Raw genomic sequence first — 18,796 nt, 5'->3', positions numbered from 1 at the left:
AGTCTGACATTTCAAACTTAAATATGATAATTTATCACAAAGTAGTTTGATGTAGTGAACTCTTTTCAAATTAATTTTAGTTAAAGAAAATAAAAATGTAGTTAAGGGTAGCTTTATTGTAGCTTAAATTCTTCCAGTGTGAAGTAATTGGTAGCTTGGTAAACTATGCACACACAAAAATACAGGCACTCTCCTCCAACAGACATATCAAACACTCACCAAGGAACTGGTGCCTGCCTGTACCAAAACACCCATTAACTACACCATCACACCATTAAAATTCCCTGCTCTCTCTCTTGAGGTTTGTACATATTAACAGGACAGATTCCTAATTTAAAAGCATCCCTCATCCTAAAGAATCCCATTTAACTCAATCTTAAAATGTTATGGAACCATTCATTGTAAATATGATATAAAACCATTGAAAATGTTGATTTGTATTGTGTGGAGTGTCTAATGCCCTCTTAAGTCATGAGTAAATGTTTTAACACTCCGAGATGATCAAGTATGTTCACAAAACCCAACAGTAAAGTTGTTGTATATTTTCTAACTATTTATTGTAAGAAGAGAATTAGTTAAAAATAAATGCACTATATAATTTTGTACAAAAATAAAAATGCTGTTGAATTGATTGGTTGTTTTTGTTCCATGTGTGCACACCACCAGTGCTCACTCTTCCTGGAATTCATCCAACAGCGAGTCCACTTCGCTGAAAGAAAATATATGTTTTTAGAGCATGTTCTAAGGTTGCTTTAACACTTTGCAAAGCCAAATATTATATCACTCTAGGAATCGTATGGGTCTGCAATGTTATAAAATAAAATGTAAGATTTTACTCCAAAGACAAAACAATCAGCATAACATGATTTAACTATACAGTGTATTCGGAATGTATTCAGACACCTTGACTTTTTCCACATTTTGTTATGTTACAGCCTTATTCTAAAAAATATTAAATAAAAAAATGTTCATCAATCTACACACACTATCCCATAATGACAAATCAAAAACAGGTTTTTAGAACTGGACAATGACCCTAAGCACACAGCCAAGACAATGCAGGAGTGGCTTCAGGACAAGTCTCTGAATGTCCTTGAGTGGCCCAGCCAGAGCCCGGAATTGAACCTGTTCGAACATCTCGGGAAAGACCTGAAAATAACTGTGCAGTGACCCATCCAGCCTGACGGAGCTTGAGAGGATCTGCAGAGAAGAATGAGAGAAACTCTCCAAATACAGGTGTACCAATGATAGAGGAAAATATAGTTTAGATGATCAATTATGTATTCGTTAATGATTAGAAACCATTTATTCTAATACTATTATGTTATGATATGAAAAGTAAAGGTTATTGGTTAAGCTGTTACTGAAAATGTAAGCAGAACTAATTTGATTGTCTGTGCCTCTTGGGAAGGTCAAGGGGGAGAAAAAGCTTTTCAGGCAAGATAATAATTTTTAGTGTTTTGTTCCATTTTTGAGAGAAATCTGTATCTTTTAGACAGGTTGTAATGTCTGGTTTATGAGGGGAGTAGAAAGCATCTCCGGACCTAAACAAAAAAACAACGGGGCTATCGTGGGAAACTGATGATGTCATTTTGAGTTTATAACCTGTGGAAATCTGTGTATGGGTTAGTACTCTCTGGAATTAAACGCTCTTTAACCTGGCTTTTAAGACTGGTCTCAATCTACTTCATGCATAATTAATGAACTTACAACTCATTAAATGAATTAGAAATGAGTGCTAATTGGTATTGGCAATTAAAACATTAAAGGAATTTAGAATTCCTCTATCAGCCAAGCTTGCAGCGTCAAACCCAAGAAGACTCGAGGTTATAATCGCTGCCAAAGTACTTCAACAAAGTACTGAGTAAAGGGTCTGAATACTTTTGTGATTGAGATTTTATTTTATTTTTTGCAAACATTTCTAAAAACCTATTTTCTTTGTCATTATGGAGTATTGTGTAGGTGGGGGGGGGGGGGGAACAAGTCTTATCCATTTTAGAATAAGGCTGTGCCTTCAGAAAGTATTCATACCCCTGGACGTGTTCCATATTTTGTTGTGTTACAGCCTGAATTCACAATTGATACAAAATAAAAACATTCTCAACCATCTAGGTTTTTAGAAATTATTCCACATTTATTGAAAATGAAATACAGAAACTTGTAGAAGGAACTTTGACAGTGATTACAGCTGTGAATCTTTCTGGGTAAGTCTCTAATAGCTTTTCACACCTGGATTAGGTAACATTGGTCAATTATGCTTTTCAAAATGTTTCAAACTGTCAAATTGATTGTTGATCATTGCGAGAAACTTTTTCAAGGCTTTCCATAGATTATCAAGTAGATTTAATTCAAAATTGTTACTCGGCCACTCAGGAACATTCACCATCTTCTTGGTAACCAACTCGTGTAGATTTGGCCTTGTGTTTTAGGTTACTGTCAGGTTAATTAATCTCTAGTGTTTGGTGGAAAGCAACCGAACCAAGTTTTCACTCTAGGATTTTGCCTGCTCCATTACGTTTTTTTTTTACTTTAAAAACTACCCAGTCCTTAACAATTACAAGCATACTCATAACATGATTCAGCCACCACTATGCTTGAAGATATGGAGAATGGTACTCAGTAACGTGTTGGATTTGCCCCAAACATAGCACTTTGTATTCAGGACAAAGAGTGAATTGCTTTGCCACATGTTTTGCCTTATTGCAAACATGATGTATGTTTTGGAATATTTTTATTCTATACAGGCTTCCTTATTTTCACTCGGTCATTTAGGTTAGAATTGTGGAGTAGCTACAATATGGTTGATCCATCCCCTGCAATTTCCTATCACAGCCATTAAACTGTCACCATTGGCATCATGATGAAATCCCTGAGCGGTTTCCTTCCTCTCCAGCAACTGAGTATCTTTGTAGTGACTCTTATTGATACACCATCCAAAGCGTAATTAATAACTTCACAATGCTCAAAGGAACATTCAATGTCTGCTTTTTTCCTATTCTTCTTTGTTTACCCATCTACCAATAGGTACCCTTCTTTGCGAGGCATTGGAAAACCTCCCTGGCCATTGTGGTCGAATCTGTGTTTGAAATTCACTGCTCGACTGAGGGACCTTAAAGATAATTGTTTGTGTGGGGTACATAGAGGTAGTCATTCAAAAATCATGCTAACCACTTATTGCACAGTGAAACCATGCAATTTATTATGTGACTTGTTAAGCACATTTTTACTCCTGAATTTATTTTGGCTTGCCATGACAAAGGGCTTGAATACTTGACACAAGACATTTTCAGCTTTTAATTTGTAAAGATTTCTAATAACATAATTCCACTTTGACACTATGGGGTATTGTGCAGGCTAGTGACCAAAAAAACTAATCTCAATTTAATCCATATTAAATTCAGGCTGTAACACAAAATGTGGATAAAAGTGAATACTTTCATAAGGCACTGTAATTACTCTGAGAATATTTTAAGTTCATTATCTTAATGAGTAAAAGGTCAATGAAATAAATGACGAAGGATGTACTGTATCTAGGGAACCTATACCAGTTCTTTACCCGATTTGCTCCTTCACCCACTTCCTCTGCTGCCTTAAGACCTTCAGTAAGGGGTCATCTTTAAACTCCTGCTCATCTGAATCTTAAGGAGGAAAATATATGCAGTTAAAATGTCACTGTGCAGATAACAAAAGTAACTTTAGGAGCATTTGATTACATTACCGATTATTTTTGTTGTAACTTTAGCTACTTTCTAGCAAAGCTATGCCAGGAGTTCATAATGTGTTATATTAGAGCACATGTTAACTGTACACAGGTATAAATAGCCAGAAATGTACACATGAACACCAGCAAGGTGAAGTGAAAATAGATAACTGTCACTGGTCCACATGGTCAATGTACTTCTGTAACAGAGAGGACTATGGCATCACTCAATTGTTATGCCACCCAAAAGACCCCTTTAGCATTTAGGGCAAAATCCTAACATATTATTTAGAGTAAGAAATGCATGTATAGGAATGGGATATTCAGGAAAAAGTTCAAGTTAGGATTCAGTCCCGGTGAAACTTGACTAGAGGCTATATATACACACTATTATACAGCCAGAGTCTATTCCACCTCTGCTACCTAGAATTAAGGTCAGCAGTCCCCACTGCACCAAGTAGTCTCACCTTCAGCCTCCTGAAGCAGCTGAGCTACAACCTCCCGTGGATGCTGTGCACTGGGAGGCGGGGCAGAGGACTGCGGGGGCACATATCTGGGAGAGTCAGAGGACACAGGAGTTCTGGGCGGGTCCGGGGAGTCCGTGGTCAGGAACAGTACCTCTGAAACTACCTGCCAAGGTAAATTAATATGCTTTACTCAGCTAATATCTTTATTTAAATTAAACTAACCTGGATAAATGAATAAAGTAAATTAATATTATTGTAACACTGAAATTCATAACAGCCTTTCTTCAATGTGTTAATGGCATCTAGCGTCACTGATGCTGATGACCCACGGTGTTAACTGACCTGTCCCAGGGCGCTGTGTATGGGAGAGAATGGTGGAGCACGATCTCCAGGGCAGCCCTCTCTCACTACCCCCGGCCCCCTTTCCTGTTGCCCCCAGTCTCTGCTGGGCTCCTCCCTCCATGGGATGACCCGGTCTTTACCTCTGGTGTGGTGTTGGCTCACACTCCAATCTGCATAGCTGGGCCTCTCAGCATGGTCCCTGTCACCAACGTGACACCTACAGAGATATTGTCATTGAGTTTACAGACTGGGCCACATGTCATTCAGTAAAACTGTCACCCCTCTTAGATAGATACAGGTCATACCTGGCTAATTTCTTCTTTCTGCAGGACGGCCCTGTCCGCTTCTCACTCCTCTCCTTCTGTAGTGTCTCCTTTTTTGTCCTCTCGGTTCTCCTCTGTTGAACTGCCCACTCTTCCTCTGTGGTCACAGACAAGGCGGGCGGTGGTGGAGAGGACTCATGTTTACTAGTGGGCTCCTCAGTGGAGGTGTCTGTGGAGCTGAACTGGGCTTTGGGCTGCCTGACGGTCCGGTCGGCCCCAGAGACCTCACTCCTCTTTGGGCTCCTTTGGTGGCTGAGTGGAGGGGAGTGGGGCTGAGCGGTACAAGAAAGGATGTCACAGAGGAGGTGCATGTGGGGACGGACAGGGGCATCCGGCTGCAACTTAGAGACGGTGGGGCTGGTGATGGGGAGGGAGGGGGCAACTCTATGAGAGGCAGGGAGAGGATTCCGCTGTACCTAACGAAGGGGAACAAATCAAATTATATGATCTGTGATTCGCTAAATGCATTGGAAAATACTACCACACTATGGCAGACATTTCAAAGAGACTTCAAAACCTCTTTCAAATCGCAGGTGTAGTAGACAAGGGGGTAAGTACCTTGTGAGCCTGACAGCTCACAGAGTTCTGATGAAGGGTGTAACCCTGCTGTGGGTTTGACTGAACCCACTGACTGGCCTGCTCCATCTTTCTCCTCAGACGCCACTGAAACAGGATGTCCTCCTCTGGGCGTGTGCGGGGGTTCAGGGGACCAACCACAGACGGTTTGGGCACGGTTCCAGCATAGAGGTCTGCTGAGCTTAGGTTCCCCACAACTTGAGGAAGCGGTTGCACAAGAAGAGTTACTGCAATATGTGTATTCAAATAAAGTGAGAATAAAGAAAGTTGCAAAAGGAAACTAAATCGTGACCATGAGAATTTAGGTACGTGGCAAGAGCACAGAATAAGAGTGGCTCTGGGAGTTTGAAAAAGTAATATCATGTGGTTGAGACAAGGGAAAATTCATGCAAATCAGATGTTTTGAACTTCCCAACCCCAAGGCTCACCAGTGGTTGAGTCGATAAGACTGGTAACTATAGGCCTTCGGACTGGCTCATCTATGCTCACAGGGGAGGAAAAATTGGAGCAGCCCAGGCCCTCAGAGCTGATGGGAATAGATCCACTACTGAGTGAGTGCTCACTGAAAACATAACATTAAGTTTTTGTAAGACTAATCCAATTCTCCTCATTGCAACTGACTGAATTACATTTAATTGCCCCCAACCCTGCTCAGTGTATTCCATTCCTCCCAGCATATCTACCTTCTGTGAAGCAGTCTACTGGCCTTCTCCTGCAGATGCAGTATCTCGGAGTCTCCAAGGTCACCGTGAGAGGAGTCTGACAGGCCCTGCCAGGGGATCAGAAAGAAAGAGGCCAGTGAGTGCACCAGAGGCATCATCTCCCATCACCATTTCTATCACCAACATTCTTGAACATTCACAATGTTGTGTAACTGAGCCCTTAGCGGGTTCTGTTTTGAACACGCTTTATGGATCAGTTCTATAAAAGCTCACGTCAGTTGCATAGAGTTTAGCTCATTCCCTCAGGGATATGCAGCAAGCTGGATATGGAGCGGTGTTTTGACCAGAAGGGGTATTAACGAAGGCACCAAACACAGTTGCATAATCAAAGGGAACAGCTTCTAACTAGTTCATATAAACACAGTGGTTGGGCAGAACATGTCATCTGGTGTTGGTATGCAAATATTATTGAGGAGCAGCACCTTGCATGGGGAGTCTTTTTTCTAATACATCTCAGCCATTCTGGCTCTTGCACACTTGACAGAATTACATTCACCTGTCTAATACCAATATATCTCACCATCTCAAAAAGAATCTTACCAAAATGGAGCATGAACACGATGATGATGTACTCACCATGGCACTAAGATCAAGGAGTCCCCTGCATGGGGAGAGGGTGGTGCCATGCCGAAACTGCCCAACTGGACTGAGGGTGGTGGCTGAGTCTTTTCTAAGGGAAAGGCCTGTGTACATAAAGAAATAGGAAATTAATGAGAAGACATTGTATTTTACTGTTTATACACACAGCATATTTATTTAAAATACTTGATTCTTGATATATCTCACTAATATAGCTACTGCTGTACATATTCATCCAGTGTATAGATTGAATTTTGAATCAGTGCTATTTGGGTTGTTAATTGTATTCGTCCTGACGTTCTTGATTTCTTTCCTTTAAAAAAATACATGTTTTAATTGTTTGACATTTGACTGCATTGTTAGGAGCTAGTAACATAAGATTTTCGCTGCACCCGCTATAACATCTGCTAAACTGTGTACTTGACCGATAAACTTTGATTTGAAATGAAGAGCAGAGCAAGACAGTTGGTCAAATGCATCACAACAATCACTACAGTCCTTGTTTTATAGAGACAGCAAAACTTTTAGTGAGTTTCAATGAGATGTAAAGAACAATGAATGATCCAAGTGAAGTACCTATGTCAGTGGTTTGAGTGGGTGTTGAACTGGAGGGTAGAGGGGAGGAGGACAGCCACCAGAAAGGCTGCTGGCCCTCTCCCACCATTGCCGACATCTGCTGACGCACCTCTCGACTCTGTGGCCTTCCGTGACGAAAGCGTTCAATGTACCTGGAAAAGGAATTATAGTAGTTACTAATGAGACAAGTAAAGGGCATAACACCATAAATCAATAAAAAAATCTTATGAACTAATCACCTGCAAGCTTATTGTGGATATCATGATACACACTATAATGAAGACATACATAAGGATCACAAATGCTGTATGACATGTCACAAATAAATCAAATTACCATCATGTAATTTTAGAAATAGTATTAAGCATACTTTGCCAACACTGAATCTTCCTGCTCTCCTCCCCCAGTGGAGACCAGGGACTTTCCCGATGTTGGGTCCCGTGTCAGTGTGTCTGTGTTCGGGGAGGCGGCAGTGTTGGCCGGGGAGGACCCAAGGTCAGTGGAGGGCCAGGACTCTAAGAAACTAGGCTGGTCCTCTGTGGCAGCAGGAGAACAGAGGACAAAGTGGTTGGCTGCCCCAAGGACGCACTGGTCCTCTGGGCTCAGTGAGTGTGTCTGGAGAAGAGGGCTGGACAGCTGGGCAAGGTGAACAGGGCTCAGGGTCTAAGACAAACCAGGAAAAAAACACAAGTTTTATGTAATGACAATACATTTATTTACTGTATTGAAGCATGTATATTTGGAAAAGACCCTGACAGCCCCTGAAGTCCAGTATTTACGTTTTTTCTCTCTTGCTTTGGAAGCTTCTTGGTGCATGAAGGGTTGTAATGGGTTTTTCCCAGAGGTGGGTCTGGCGGGAAGGGATTCTTCCTTGTGAACAGAGCAGCACCACTAAGAGAGCAAGAGAGACAAAAGATTACCATTTTCATTGTGGTAAAAACATATCGTTCTGGTTTGAAAAAGGTAGCTCTGCATTCCTAATTACTTGTTCCACGTCTCACCTGGCTTTCATGTTGACAGTACCACCGGCACCAACTCACACACTGGGCAACGAAGTGTTATAGCCCACATGTAGACAACTCTTAGCTATAATCATAGGATGAGACAGTGTTAAAGTGTGTGTCAGGTAAATCCCTAGCACACACGCATTTGATTTAACAAGCGAGTGAAAATAGACAACTAGCTAATTAGCTGGCACTGCAAAAAAAATATCCCTGTAACAAGCTAACAACATTGCAGTTGAAAACAGATTTTGTTTATTTAGAAAGGCTAGACCACTGACATCGATGACGTATTAAATATTTTTTTTAAAGCACGTACTTTCCATGTAAATGTTACTTGAGCATCTCGATTTGATCACTGCCTGGCTGGGTTGATTCAATGAAAGGAAAACATAGTGCGCCTTCCGGGTTTTCATCCGGTTTGGGCTTTTGTCAGTTACCGGGCAACCAAACGGCGAAATAAAATAGTTAGATTAGTAAAATCATATGCATAGTCTAGACAATTAGTTCTACTTTTCTAAATGGTACATTCTTCGCAGGATAACTTTTTATTCACCCATTTGACAGATTCAATAATCTTGAGTTTATCTTTACCGAGAACATCATTATCGTCAACGATCGATTCTGGCCAATCTAGAAAAAGTTGGTAAGTGACAGACATTGATTTGAACCAATGATAGTCGACTCCACGTTGTCCAACCAGCAGAAAGGAAACGACCTGCGCGCGGAAGAGGAAAGTTCACTGAAACAAATCCGACCACCGAGGTAACCAACCAACCAACCAGGCAGCTAGCTAGCTAGCTAGCTAGCTAGTTAGTTAGTTAGTTGTTGTTGGAGGGTAACAAAACTATGTTCTATGTATAGATACGTGACATTTGGACATTAATTGTGCAATAATTTTCTGCTGATGAAAAGTTATGTATCAAATAGAGACAATTCCAATTATGTGTCTCACACGCTTACAAAAAAAAATACTTGCTTCAATTTGCGTTAACTAGCTACTTTAGCTAGCTACGGCATCCAGGCACAACAACAGTCATCTTGGGTCATTTAATATCTAGATACATATTTTGCATTAGTGTTTCCCTGTACATAAACTTTTCAGCAAGCTTGTCGTTGTAGCTAGCTACCAACTAACTTGTATTTTATATTTTGTTTTGGGGATTTCTGAATGTCGCTGTGAAAGGGGTAGACTGATCATGCATCACGTCAAGATCAAGACTGAGAAGCCAGGTGAGCGCGTGAACATTTCAAAACCAAAAACCAATTCAGCTGACGATACAGTGGGACTTAACACTAGCTACTGGAATTATTATATCTCTCCTAAGTAAAGTCGACTGTTTATTTATTTTTGTCAGATGCAGAGGGGAGTGGTGCACGCAGCCGACTGGATGCAGTATTACAGGGGCTGGTAGAGAAGAGTGACAGTGAGAGGTTGGTGTTTTTATTTTATTTGGAAAGATACAGTACATTAACTGTCTTGACACTGAAACTTACAGCTTCAGGAACCTTTCATTGGCTGTGCACTATCTAATCAAGCCTAGGTGATGGGAAATGTTGGTTTTGCTGTTTTTCCAGGGAGCAAAATGAAGATGAGACAAAGATGGCAGAAGAGTCTCTGAGCAAGTATGGCCTTAACATTTATTATCTTCCGCTGGTATTCCAACTTTTTATATTAAACAAAGTATGCTATTTAGACTCACTCAATAGCCTATTGTGGTTCCACTACTTCTGTAGTAATTCCGATTGCCTGTTTCTTCCATAGGGATGTGTCTCCATCTTCTGCTGGGAAGCGGTAAGCCTTATTTGAGTTTTTTTAAACACATCTGACTGTTTTACACTGAAAGGCCTTGACCTGTTACCTTTCCCTCGTCGTTGATGTCATAGCCCATCATCACGGTTCCCACAGCACCGGAGGAAGAAACGGAAAGAGATGGATGATAGCTTAACGGAGAGTAACCAACATAAACAAAGTAAGTCCGCTGCAATTGTCAATCCCCTGCCAAACACAGTTCATTTGACTTTTAAAAACCTTTCTCTCTCACTCACTGACTCTACCATTCAAGCTCTAGATATTCACCTACATATACAATCATTTGTTCTCCGCCCTCTCTGCTAGATGCCTACATTATCAAGTTGTTTGACCGCAGTGTGGACCTGGCCCAGTACACCACCAGTACCCCACTTTACCCCATTTGCCGGGCCTGGATGAGGAACAACCCGGCAGTCAGAGAGAGAGCTGCATCCCCAAGCCCCCCACACAGCATGGGGGAAGAGGAGGTAAGCTCACAACCAAAAAGCAGGACAAAGATGCCCACAATGTGGGCATAAATATATATTTTTCATTAGTGCTCTCTCTCCAGTATTTGTTTTCTCACTTTTCACCTGCATCTTGCCAGGCTGCAGACATGCTCAATGGTAAGGGACAGAATGTGTATCGCCTCCCTCCGCCCACCTCCTGTCCTCTCAACCCTTCTGGAGATCCTGTCAATCTGAGGATCCCATCCACAGAAAAGCCTATTGTCAGCAAGGTACTGTATAACATCTGCTACGCCTAGCCATCATTTTCATATTTGCCACAGTAAAACGGTGGATTGCTTCAATCTGTCTGTCTTTGTCACCAGTCTACAGATACAGCTCTTGTGTCTGGTCCCCTCATATACAGCCACATAGAACGCTGGAAAAAGATCAGGCAAAAGTAAGTCCAAGGCATCTAAATAATCACAAAACATAACTTTGTTGACATGAATAGATTGTGGAGTTGAATATCAACTATTAAACCGAATTGAATCTTGATTGGAAAAAAAGTTTATACAAATTCTGTCAGTAAACATTGTTTATCTAGCTGTGATCAATCTTATTAACTGTGTTCAGATGGAAAGAAGCGTCCAACAAGAATCAGCTGAGGTATAGCGAGAGCATCAAGATCCTGAAAGAGATGAAGGAGCTGTACGACCGCTAGCTGGGAATCCCCCAGGCAGTATCCCACAGCAGAGGGAAGAGAAAAGAATAGAGCAGGTAGGAGCCACGAGCAAGTGATCTACCCCAGGACACTACACTAGTCCTCTCCCCAAGGAGGACATTACGTGTGACGATGTCAGAGGAGCCTCATGGAGCCCATTTCTACCATATACTGCCACAATTAGGGACCCATAGTCCTCGTTTAGAAAAATGTAGCAATACTTTCAGTAAGTTGATGCTTCTGGTGGGCCCAAGTTCATCTGTTTAAATAATTATTACATGTTTTTTGTCCTATTACAGAATATCTGGTAATGCATTATATAGTCTGTTGTCAATCACAACAATGTGTCATGAAAAGTTTGAAAACAGGTTGAGTAGTGTGCAACATTTGTCTAAATTCCGGAATACTCTAAATTAATTCCAGGCTTCCAGTGGTAAATATTTGTGTTTTAGGGTCACCAGTTTCCCAGACAAGCAGTGCTCTTATGAATCTTTTTTGTTTAAACATTCAAAAGAAAAGTCTCTCACACATCTAAAATTTTAAGTAAACTGTAAAAATAAAAGTTGTAAAGAGCTATTGTAATTTATTCATCGCTATAATATATCTGCCAGTGCTGTTTTTACAATTGATTGATTTCTGAAATGTAATTTCTCCACAAATGATTTCTCCACAGAAGTTATTTTAGGAGAGGGTTTTTCAGAAGGATCTTGTCATCTTCAGGTCAGAAACACAGTCCACATGGAAGAAATAGGTCCAATATATCTATCACATACAGGCAATAAATGTTCTGTTTGTTTTGGATCACAAAAGGAATGTTGTCTGAAGTAAACATTTGTAAGTGTTTTTCTTTGGTCAGATTTCAAAGTCCTTTCAGGAGTCAACTCTTGTATTAGCTACAAGCAAAATATAAACATATAAATTAATAAATGACCTTAAGAGGTTTTTTGTTATTTTTGATACCAAAATTGATCTGTCTGGTCGAACAGTCTTGTAAGAATTTGAAATTAGAGGTTTAGGAATGTTATTGTATATTTGTGTGTGATAATTTCCCCATAATGTCAACATAACATCAAAATAAGATCTCTGTAATTTCAACATAACATCACTATAACAGAAGTTAAATCTGGTAACTGCATCAGCATTGCTCTTTGAGGTTTTAGGCTGGGTGTCTGTAAAGCAATTTGTGGCAACTACTGTTGTAAAAAGGGCTTTATAAAATACATTTGATTTCATTGCCACCATGAATACCACAATGACAACAGCTACAGTCAAATTACTCTGTAATACAGATGTACTAGCCCTGTCTTTTGCAGATGTCTCCCATCTCACACCTCAGTTTACACTTTACTATCAGACTGGTCACCAGTGAGGTGTAAAAGTCCTCCTTCTCCTGGAGCCAGAGACTCAGACTTACGGGAGATCCGGGAGAGATGGGAGCTCAGGGAGCGCGTTGATGACACAAAGTTCATCCCGTGGTCCTCTGCAAAAGCATTCTCGAATACGAGCAACACGGACTGACGCAGCTTCTTCTGGAACTCGTCACACATGAAGACGTACAGGATGGGGTTCAGGCAGCTGTTGAGGAAGGCCAGGCTAGCGGACAGGGGAGTCCCTATATGCACAACCAGCTTGAGGCCTTGGTTGTCTTCTTCCATGAAGTCCAGAAACTGGAAGACGTGGAAGGGCATCCAGCAGATGAAGAAGGCCAGGACAACGGAGACGATGATCCGGAGGGACCTGTGCGTTCTTCCTTTCTGAAGGCGCCTGGCGCGTATCCATATGGCAATGTAAGAGCCTATGATGACCAGGAATGGGATGAGAAAGCCCAGCAGAAAGCGGAACACGACCAAGTTCCTGTAGGAAGAATGGGAAATTGAATAACTGCACACTGTCCCATTATCATGGTGTATGATCTCCCGAAAGATGGTGAATGGGAGGCTACAGACCAATGAGGCTAACCAGATCCCCACACAGATGATCTCAGCCCTGCCTGGCGTGCACTTGTTATGGGCCCACACAACCACCCACGTGGACAGGCAGCGGTGCAGACTGATGGCCGCCAGGAGGAAGATGCTGGCGAACATGTTGAGCATAGTCACCATGCTGTTTAACTTGCAAAGGATGTCACCGAAAGGCCAATCATAACCACGGGCAATGTAGATGATATAGAGGAGCAGAAAGGAAGTGAAGAGGAAGTCCGCCAAGGCCAGGTTGAGGAACCAAACAGAGTTGACATTCTTCTTTATCCTGCAGCTCGTCACGTAGATCACCAAGCCGTTGCCAGTGGGGCCAAGCACAAACGCCACACAGTAGACAACCAGAGATAGTATGCCCATCCCAGTTGTCACATCAGAATATACCATGGTAGAGTTTTCTGAAATTAGAAAGAAATATTACCAATTGTCTTTTAGGCTCTGACACATTGTAATCTTAAATATAGTGCTGATTAGTAGACTATTCTATAAGAGATTATTTGAAACGGATGTTATCTGAAAGTTATTTGCAAGGGAAGTCAGTATCTTGCAAAATGGTGTATATTTTGTGCAACCTTGCACGCGTACTGCACAGCTATAGATAAGCCTTAAATATCTATTTGTTTATTTGGATAAATTATTCACAAGAAATGTCCCAATGGAATGGGGAAAAAGAGAAGGTTACATTGTGGTAATTTGTTACCCCAGTTTTCATTAATTTCCCACCTACTATGACCAGGTATGACTTTCAACAAGGAAAGTCAGATTTATTGAAGACATTTAGTACATGACTTAGCCCTCATATGTTCTCTATTCACACATAATGCAACAATTCTAATGCATAGGAGTTTCTAAAAAAGTATGAGTAAAAGCAATTGACAAAAATCGAGATGAATTGCATATTTGTCATGAAACTCTACTTCTACAAATGAAGCATCAGTCTGAGTGAAAAGTTAAAGCACCCGGCGCAGAGATCATAAGGGTACAAAAAAAAATTGACTATAAAGCGTCTTACCCATTTCCATCTTATTCTCTATAGCAAAGAATAGCATCCACTCTCTCGCCACAAATGAAACAGCTCTCTCTAACGTGCACGCACTGTCGCCCTCTGCCTCCCTCCCTCCCTTTCTCTTCAAACATCCTCTTAAAGCTTAAAGTGCCTTATTTCATATTTGAAGATGGTGTGGATTAGGGTTGAATAACAGGAACTGGGTTACCGAGATTTCCCGGCCAAACCTACTCCATTTTCCCAGTATGAATAACTGCGAAAAACCGGTAAATTATAATAAATTATTTATATGAATAGGCTCAGCATGATGTGAAATGGAATTCTTACATTACATGCCATATCTAAATCTGGCTTATTTTGAAAAAGTGCTAAATTGTCATTATTGAGTAAAAGTAAAGAAAAGTAAAGAAAATGACTCAAGCAAAAGTGAAAGTCAGCCAGTAAAATACTACTTGAGTAAAAGTCTAAAATTATTTCGTTTAAAAAATACATAAGTATCAAAAGTAAAAGAATGAATCATTTCAAATTCCTTTATATTAAGCAAACCAGACATCACAATTTTCTTTACTTTTTTTATTGTCGGAAGGCCAGGGCACACTCCAACACTAATTTACAAATGAAGTACGCGTGTTTAGTGAGTCCGCCAGATCAAGTGTGTGAATTGGACAATTTTCCTGTCACTGTAACGAGTACTGCTGGGTGTCAGGGAAAATGTATGGAGTAAAAAGTACATTGTTGTCTTTAGGAATGTAGTGTAGTAAAGTAAAAATTGCCCAAAATATAAATAGCAAAGTAAAGTACAGATACCCCATCAACGCTTCTCAGTATGGAGCGCAGTTCACAATGCATGTATCATCTCATCATGGTAACTTTATTTTCTTGTGAAAGGTAGAACTACGTTTGCTGCAACATAGCCTATGCTACAGTAATATAAGGACTGAATGCAGTCCAATTTACTCTTCTCCATCTGGATTTCGGTGTCACCATTTTTTTCACTGTTAAGATGTATTTTTAAAATTGCAGCTGCATAGTTTTTAAACAGTCTATCACTCGAATATCATTACTTTAAATCAGTGCGCATGCAAATACTCTTTCTGTCTTTCTCGTTCCATCAATTCCATTCAAATTGCATCCAAAATAGATAGGCCTAATCTTGGTCAAGATTGATGTACTGTACAGTGCATTCGGAATGTATTCAGACTCCTTGACTTTTTCCACGTATTGTTATGTTACAGCCTTATTCTTATTAAATTGTCCCCCCCATAAATCTACACACAATACTCCATAATGACAAAGCAAAAATAGGTTTTTAGAAATATTTGCAAAAAAAAAAAAAAACAATAATAATAATCTCACATTCACATAAGTATTCAGACCCTTTACTCAGTACTTTGTTGAAGCACCTTTGGCAGCGATTACAGCCTCCAGTCTTCTTTGGTATGACACTAAACGCTTGGCACACCTGTATTTGTGGAGTTTCTCCCATTCTTCTGCAGATCCTCTCAAGCTGCCAGGTTGGATGGGGAGTTTCGCTGCACAGCTATTTTCTGGTCTACAGAGATGTTCAATTGGGTTCAAGTCCGAGCTCTGGCTGGGCCACTCAAGGACATTCAGAGACTTGTCCTGAAGCCACTCCTGCATTGTCTTGGCTGTGTGCTTACGGTTGTTGTCCTGTTGGAAGGTAAACCTTTGCCTCAGTCTGACATGCTGAGCACTCTAGAGCAGGTTTTCATCAAGGATCTCTCTGTACTTTGCTCTGTTCATCTTTCCCTCGATCCTGACTTGTCTCCCAGTCCCTGCTGCTGAAAAGCATCCCCACAGCATGATGCTGCACCACCATGCTTCACTGTAGGGATGGTGCCAGGTTCCCTCCAGACGTAACGCTTGACATTAGGGCCAAAGAGTTCAATCTTGGTTTCATCAGACCAGAGAATCTTGTTTCTCATAGTCTCAGAGTACTTTAGGTGCCTTTTGGCAAACTTCAAGCGGGCTGTCATGTGCCTTTTACTGAGGAGTGGCTTCCATCTGGCCACTCTACTATAGAGGCCTTATTGGTGGAGTGCTGTAGAGATGGCTGTCCTTCTGGAAAGTTTTCCCATCTCCACAGAGGAGCTCTGTCAGTGACCATCGGGTTCTTGGTCACTTCCCTGACCAAGGCCCTTCTTTCCAGATTGCTCAATTTGGCCGGGCGACCAACTCTAGGAAGAGTCTTGGTGGTTCCAAACTTCTTCCATTTAAGAATGATGGAGGCCACTGTGTTCTTGGGAACCTTCAATGCTGCAGAAATGTTTTGGTACCCTTCCCAGATCTGTGCCTCAATAGAAACCTGTCTCTTTGCTCTATGGACAATTTATTTGACCTCATGGCTTGGTTTTTGCTCTAACATGCACTGTCAACTGTGGGACCTTTTATATAGACAGGTGTGTGCCTTTCCAAATCATGTACAATCAATTTAATTTACCACAGGTGGACTCCAATAAAGTTGTAGAAACATCTCAAGAATGATCAATGGAAGCAGGATGCACCTGAGCTCAATTTCGAGTTTCATAGCAAAGGGTCTGAATACTTATGCAAATAAGGCATTCCTGTTTATTTGTAATACATATGCAAAAATGTCTAACTCTGTTTTTACTTTGTCATTATGGGGTATTGTGTGTAGATTGATGATTTTTTTTATTTAATCCATTTTAGAAAAAGGCTGTAACGTGACAAAATGTGGACAAAGGAAATGGATCTGAATAATTCCTGAATGCATTCTATAGCCTATAGATCTTTGAGCCTACCTCTTTCAGGTAATACATTAAATGCAGTATTAGCCTTACATTTAGCTAATGAATGATGGGTTATGCATAGGCTAAGCTTCTAATTTATAGCTGTCTCTTGCATAATCCACACCTACGCTCCACTGGCCTCTCTCCTTTAAAAAATGCTCCTCAGCTCTTGGATTCCCAGGAAAAGCTAGACTAGAATAATAGCTTGCTGGACATTTTTTAAAATCATTATTAGACTATCAATAGACTATTGGAAGAGGGATACAGTCTCTTCTTTGCTGAATGTTAGATAGGCCTACAGCAACCAATTGAACTCGTAGGGAGTTTAAAAGAGGAGAGAATGCACGATGGTAGGTTCTGACAGTTATGGATTGAATAGATAGCCATCTGCATCATATTCTAGTCCTATATTTATTATTCAAGGGTGTCATTACAATGGTGAAGATAAGGACAACAAAACCTATTTAATTTAACTGTTGAAAGCAAAGAAGGAATGAAGCAACAATGGAGAAAGGAGGTAGGCTTATACACACATGGTAAAACATTAAGGGAAATGTTTTGAAAGGTATATATGTCAGCCTGCAAATTATACACATTTTAAAATAGGCCATATTATATTTCCAAATATAATTGTGACTTTGTAGGCATCATGTCCTGCACCAGCATCACGTTCTCTCCCAGCTTCATGGTGTGAATGAGGTCAGTAATTCCAGTCCTTATAATACAATACAGTATACTAATACAGTCCAGACTCTAAAAAGATTAGGCTACTGGAGCTTGTTTCCTTTATTTACCCAAGAGAGCATGTATACATCTATTGGCTTTTATGTTTTTGTGTAATGTGCGGTAGCCTATATCATAAACAATGTATTGGATAATGGCACTATCATTTGGGCTTGGGATCATAACATGTCGTTGATGTATGACTCATCAGGCTTGGATGTTCATGCCGATCAAAGCTCTAATCAAATCCAGACACATTTCTATTCTTTATATAGTTTAGAATGGCACTTCAGGTTTTGGCCCGAAATACCGGGTTTGTTGTGTGACAATAAATTTATGTTCAGGATGGAACATTTGTAAAATACCAGGAAAATATTTAACTGTTATGGCTTGCTTGCGTGTCACATTTTTAAATACTTTCCATATCTGCTGTTTGGGGAAAAGTTGGGGGGCAAAAAAAAACGTTACATTCCCAAGGACAGTTCACACGTTTACAAAACAAAAAATAACTACCAAATGTGTTTTAGTAAGACTTTCCAAGGGTTACTATAAAAAGAAATGATGCATGTGTGCGTGCGTTTTGTTGGTTATGTTTTTCCTCAATGATCTCTCGGCACTGCTCTGACTTCAAACAGAAAAAACCTTTATACAACTTTAATTGAATGCATCTTTTTCAGTTCCATTGAAAAAAATTAGACTGTGGCCACACAGTGAGCGGCTGTGCATGAGACAGGTTGAAGTATCACTAGCTGATGAGAAAGCCTGTGTGACATCACACACTCATCTGTGGGACTACTGTTTGCAGGAAGAAGAGTTTGTGTAAGGAGACATCTGGGGTCCACTGTGACTCTAGTTGGATGCGACGGTCTGGTCAATCCAGCCACACAGGTAGGCGACACGGGAGTAGACAACAGGGGTACTGACGTTGCAGTTGGTGGTGCCCTAGGACACAATGCCCAACTGAAACCACACGCCACTGCTCTGACACACCAGAGGACCGCCAGAATCACCCTGGAGATGGAGGAGAAGAAAGGAGAGGTTAGGAGCACTGGCACTGGTAGAGATGATTGTA

The 18,796-nt window shown here is 40.8% G+C and overlaps 3 protein-coding genes across 7 annotated transcripts; 1 reads left to right on the top strand and 2 right to left on the bottom strand.

Moving 5' to 3' along the window:
* Nucleotides 1-96: 96 nt before the first annotated feature.
* proser3 (proline and serine rich 3) lies at nucleotides 97-8,907 on the bottom strand. 3 transcript variants are annotated; one of them, XM_046314432.1, is made up of 14 exons: nucleotides 8,606-8,907; nucleotides 8,287-8,371; nucleotides 8,065-8,176; nucleotides 7,656-7,948; nucleotides 7,286-7,437; nucleotides 6,707-6,813; nucleotides 6,092-6,177; nucleotides 5,837-5,970; nucleotides 5,391-5,605; nucleotides 4,815-5,248; nucleotides 4,510-4,726; nucleotides 4,168-4,330; nucleotides 3,557-3,632; nucleotides 97-709 (listed from the first exon to the last, which is right to left on the bottom strand). In XM_046314432.1, the coding sequence occupies exons 2-14, from the start codon at nucleotides 8,295-8,297 to the stop codon at nucleotides 670-672; spliced, it is 2,040 nt and encodes a 679-aa protein (XP_046170388.1). In that variant the 5' UTR covers nucleotides 8,298-8,371; nucleotides 8,606-8,907; the 3' UTR covers nucleotides 97-669. The 3 variants fall into 3 exon arrangements, with proteins under 3 accessions (XP_046170388.1, XP_046170389.1, XP_046170387.1); XM_046314433.1 differs by having other exon boundaries at nucleotides 3,557-3,638; nucleotides 5,837-5,934; XM_046314431.1 differs by having other exon boundaries at nucleotides 3,557-3,638; nucleotides 8,606-8,906.
* Nucleotides 8,751-12,179, top strand: LOC124005308 (protein lin-37 homolog). Of its 3 annotated transcripts, none has more exons than XM_046314445.1 (10): nucleotides 8,751-9,051; nucleotides 9,473-9,519; nucleotides 9,651-9,720; nucleotides 9,865-9,912; nucleotides 10,052-10,081; nucleotides 10,174-10,259; nucleotides 10,406-10,566; nucleotides 10,686-10,817; nucleotides 10,911-10,984; nucleotides 11,161-12,179. In XM_046314445.1, the coding sequence occupies exons 1-10, from the start codon at nucleotides 8,960-8,962 to the stop codon at nucleotides 11,246-11,248; spliced, it is 828 nt and encodes a 275-aa protein (XP_046170401.1). In that variant the 5' UTR covers nucleotides 8,751-8,959; the 3' UTR covers nucleotides 11,249-12,179. The 3 variants fall into 3 exon arrangements, with proteins under 3 accessions (XP_046170401.1, XP_046170400.1, XP_046170402.1); XM_046314444.1 differs by having other exon boundaries at nucleotides 8,755-9,051; nucleotides 9,645-9,720; XM_046314446.1 differs by lacking the exon at nucleotides 8,751-9,051 and adding an exon at nucleotides 9,106-9,124 and having other exon boundaries at nucleotides 9,645-9,720.
* Nucleotides 12,180-12,353: 174 nt separating this feature from the next.
* Nucleotides 12,354-14,349, bottom strand: LOC124005304 (C3a anaphylatoxin chemotactic receptor-like). The gene is made up of 2 exons (XM_046314437.1): nucleotides 14,237-14,349; nucleotides 12,354-13,622 (listed from the first exon to the last, which is right to left on the bottom strand). The coding sequence occupies exons 1-2, from the start codon at nucleotides 14,271-14,273 to the stop codon at nucleotides 12,586-12,588; spliced, it is 1,074 nt and encodes a 357-aa protein (XP_046170393.1). The 5' UTR covers nucleotides 14,274-14,349; the 3' UTR covers nucleotides 12,354-12,585.
* Between the last annotated feature and the right edge of the window lie 4,447 nt (nucleotides 14,350-18,796).

This window comes from Oncorhynchus gorbuscha, linkage group LG19 (assembly GCF_021184085.1).
Source record: "Oncorhynchus gorbuscha isolate QuinsamMale2020 ecotype Even-year linkage group LG19, OgorEven_v1.0, whole genome shotgun sequence".
Classification (NCBI taxonomy): Eukaryota; Metazoa; Chordata; class Actinopteri; order Salmoniformes; family Salmonidae; genus Oncorhynchus; species Oncorhynchus gorbuscha.
The sequence above is the reverse complement of the archived record's forward strand: the minus strand, read 5'-3'. Positions and strand labels throughout refer to the sequence as shown.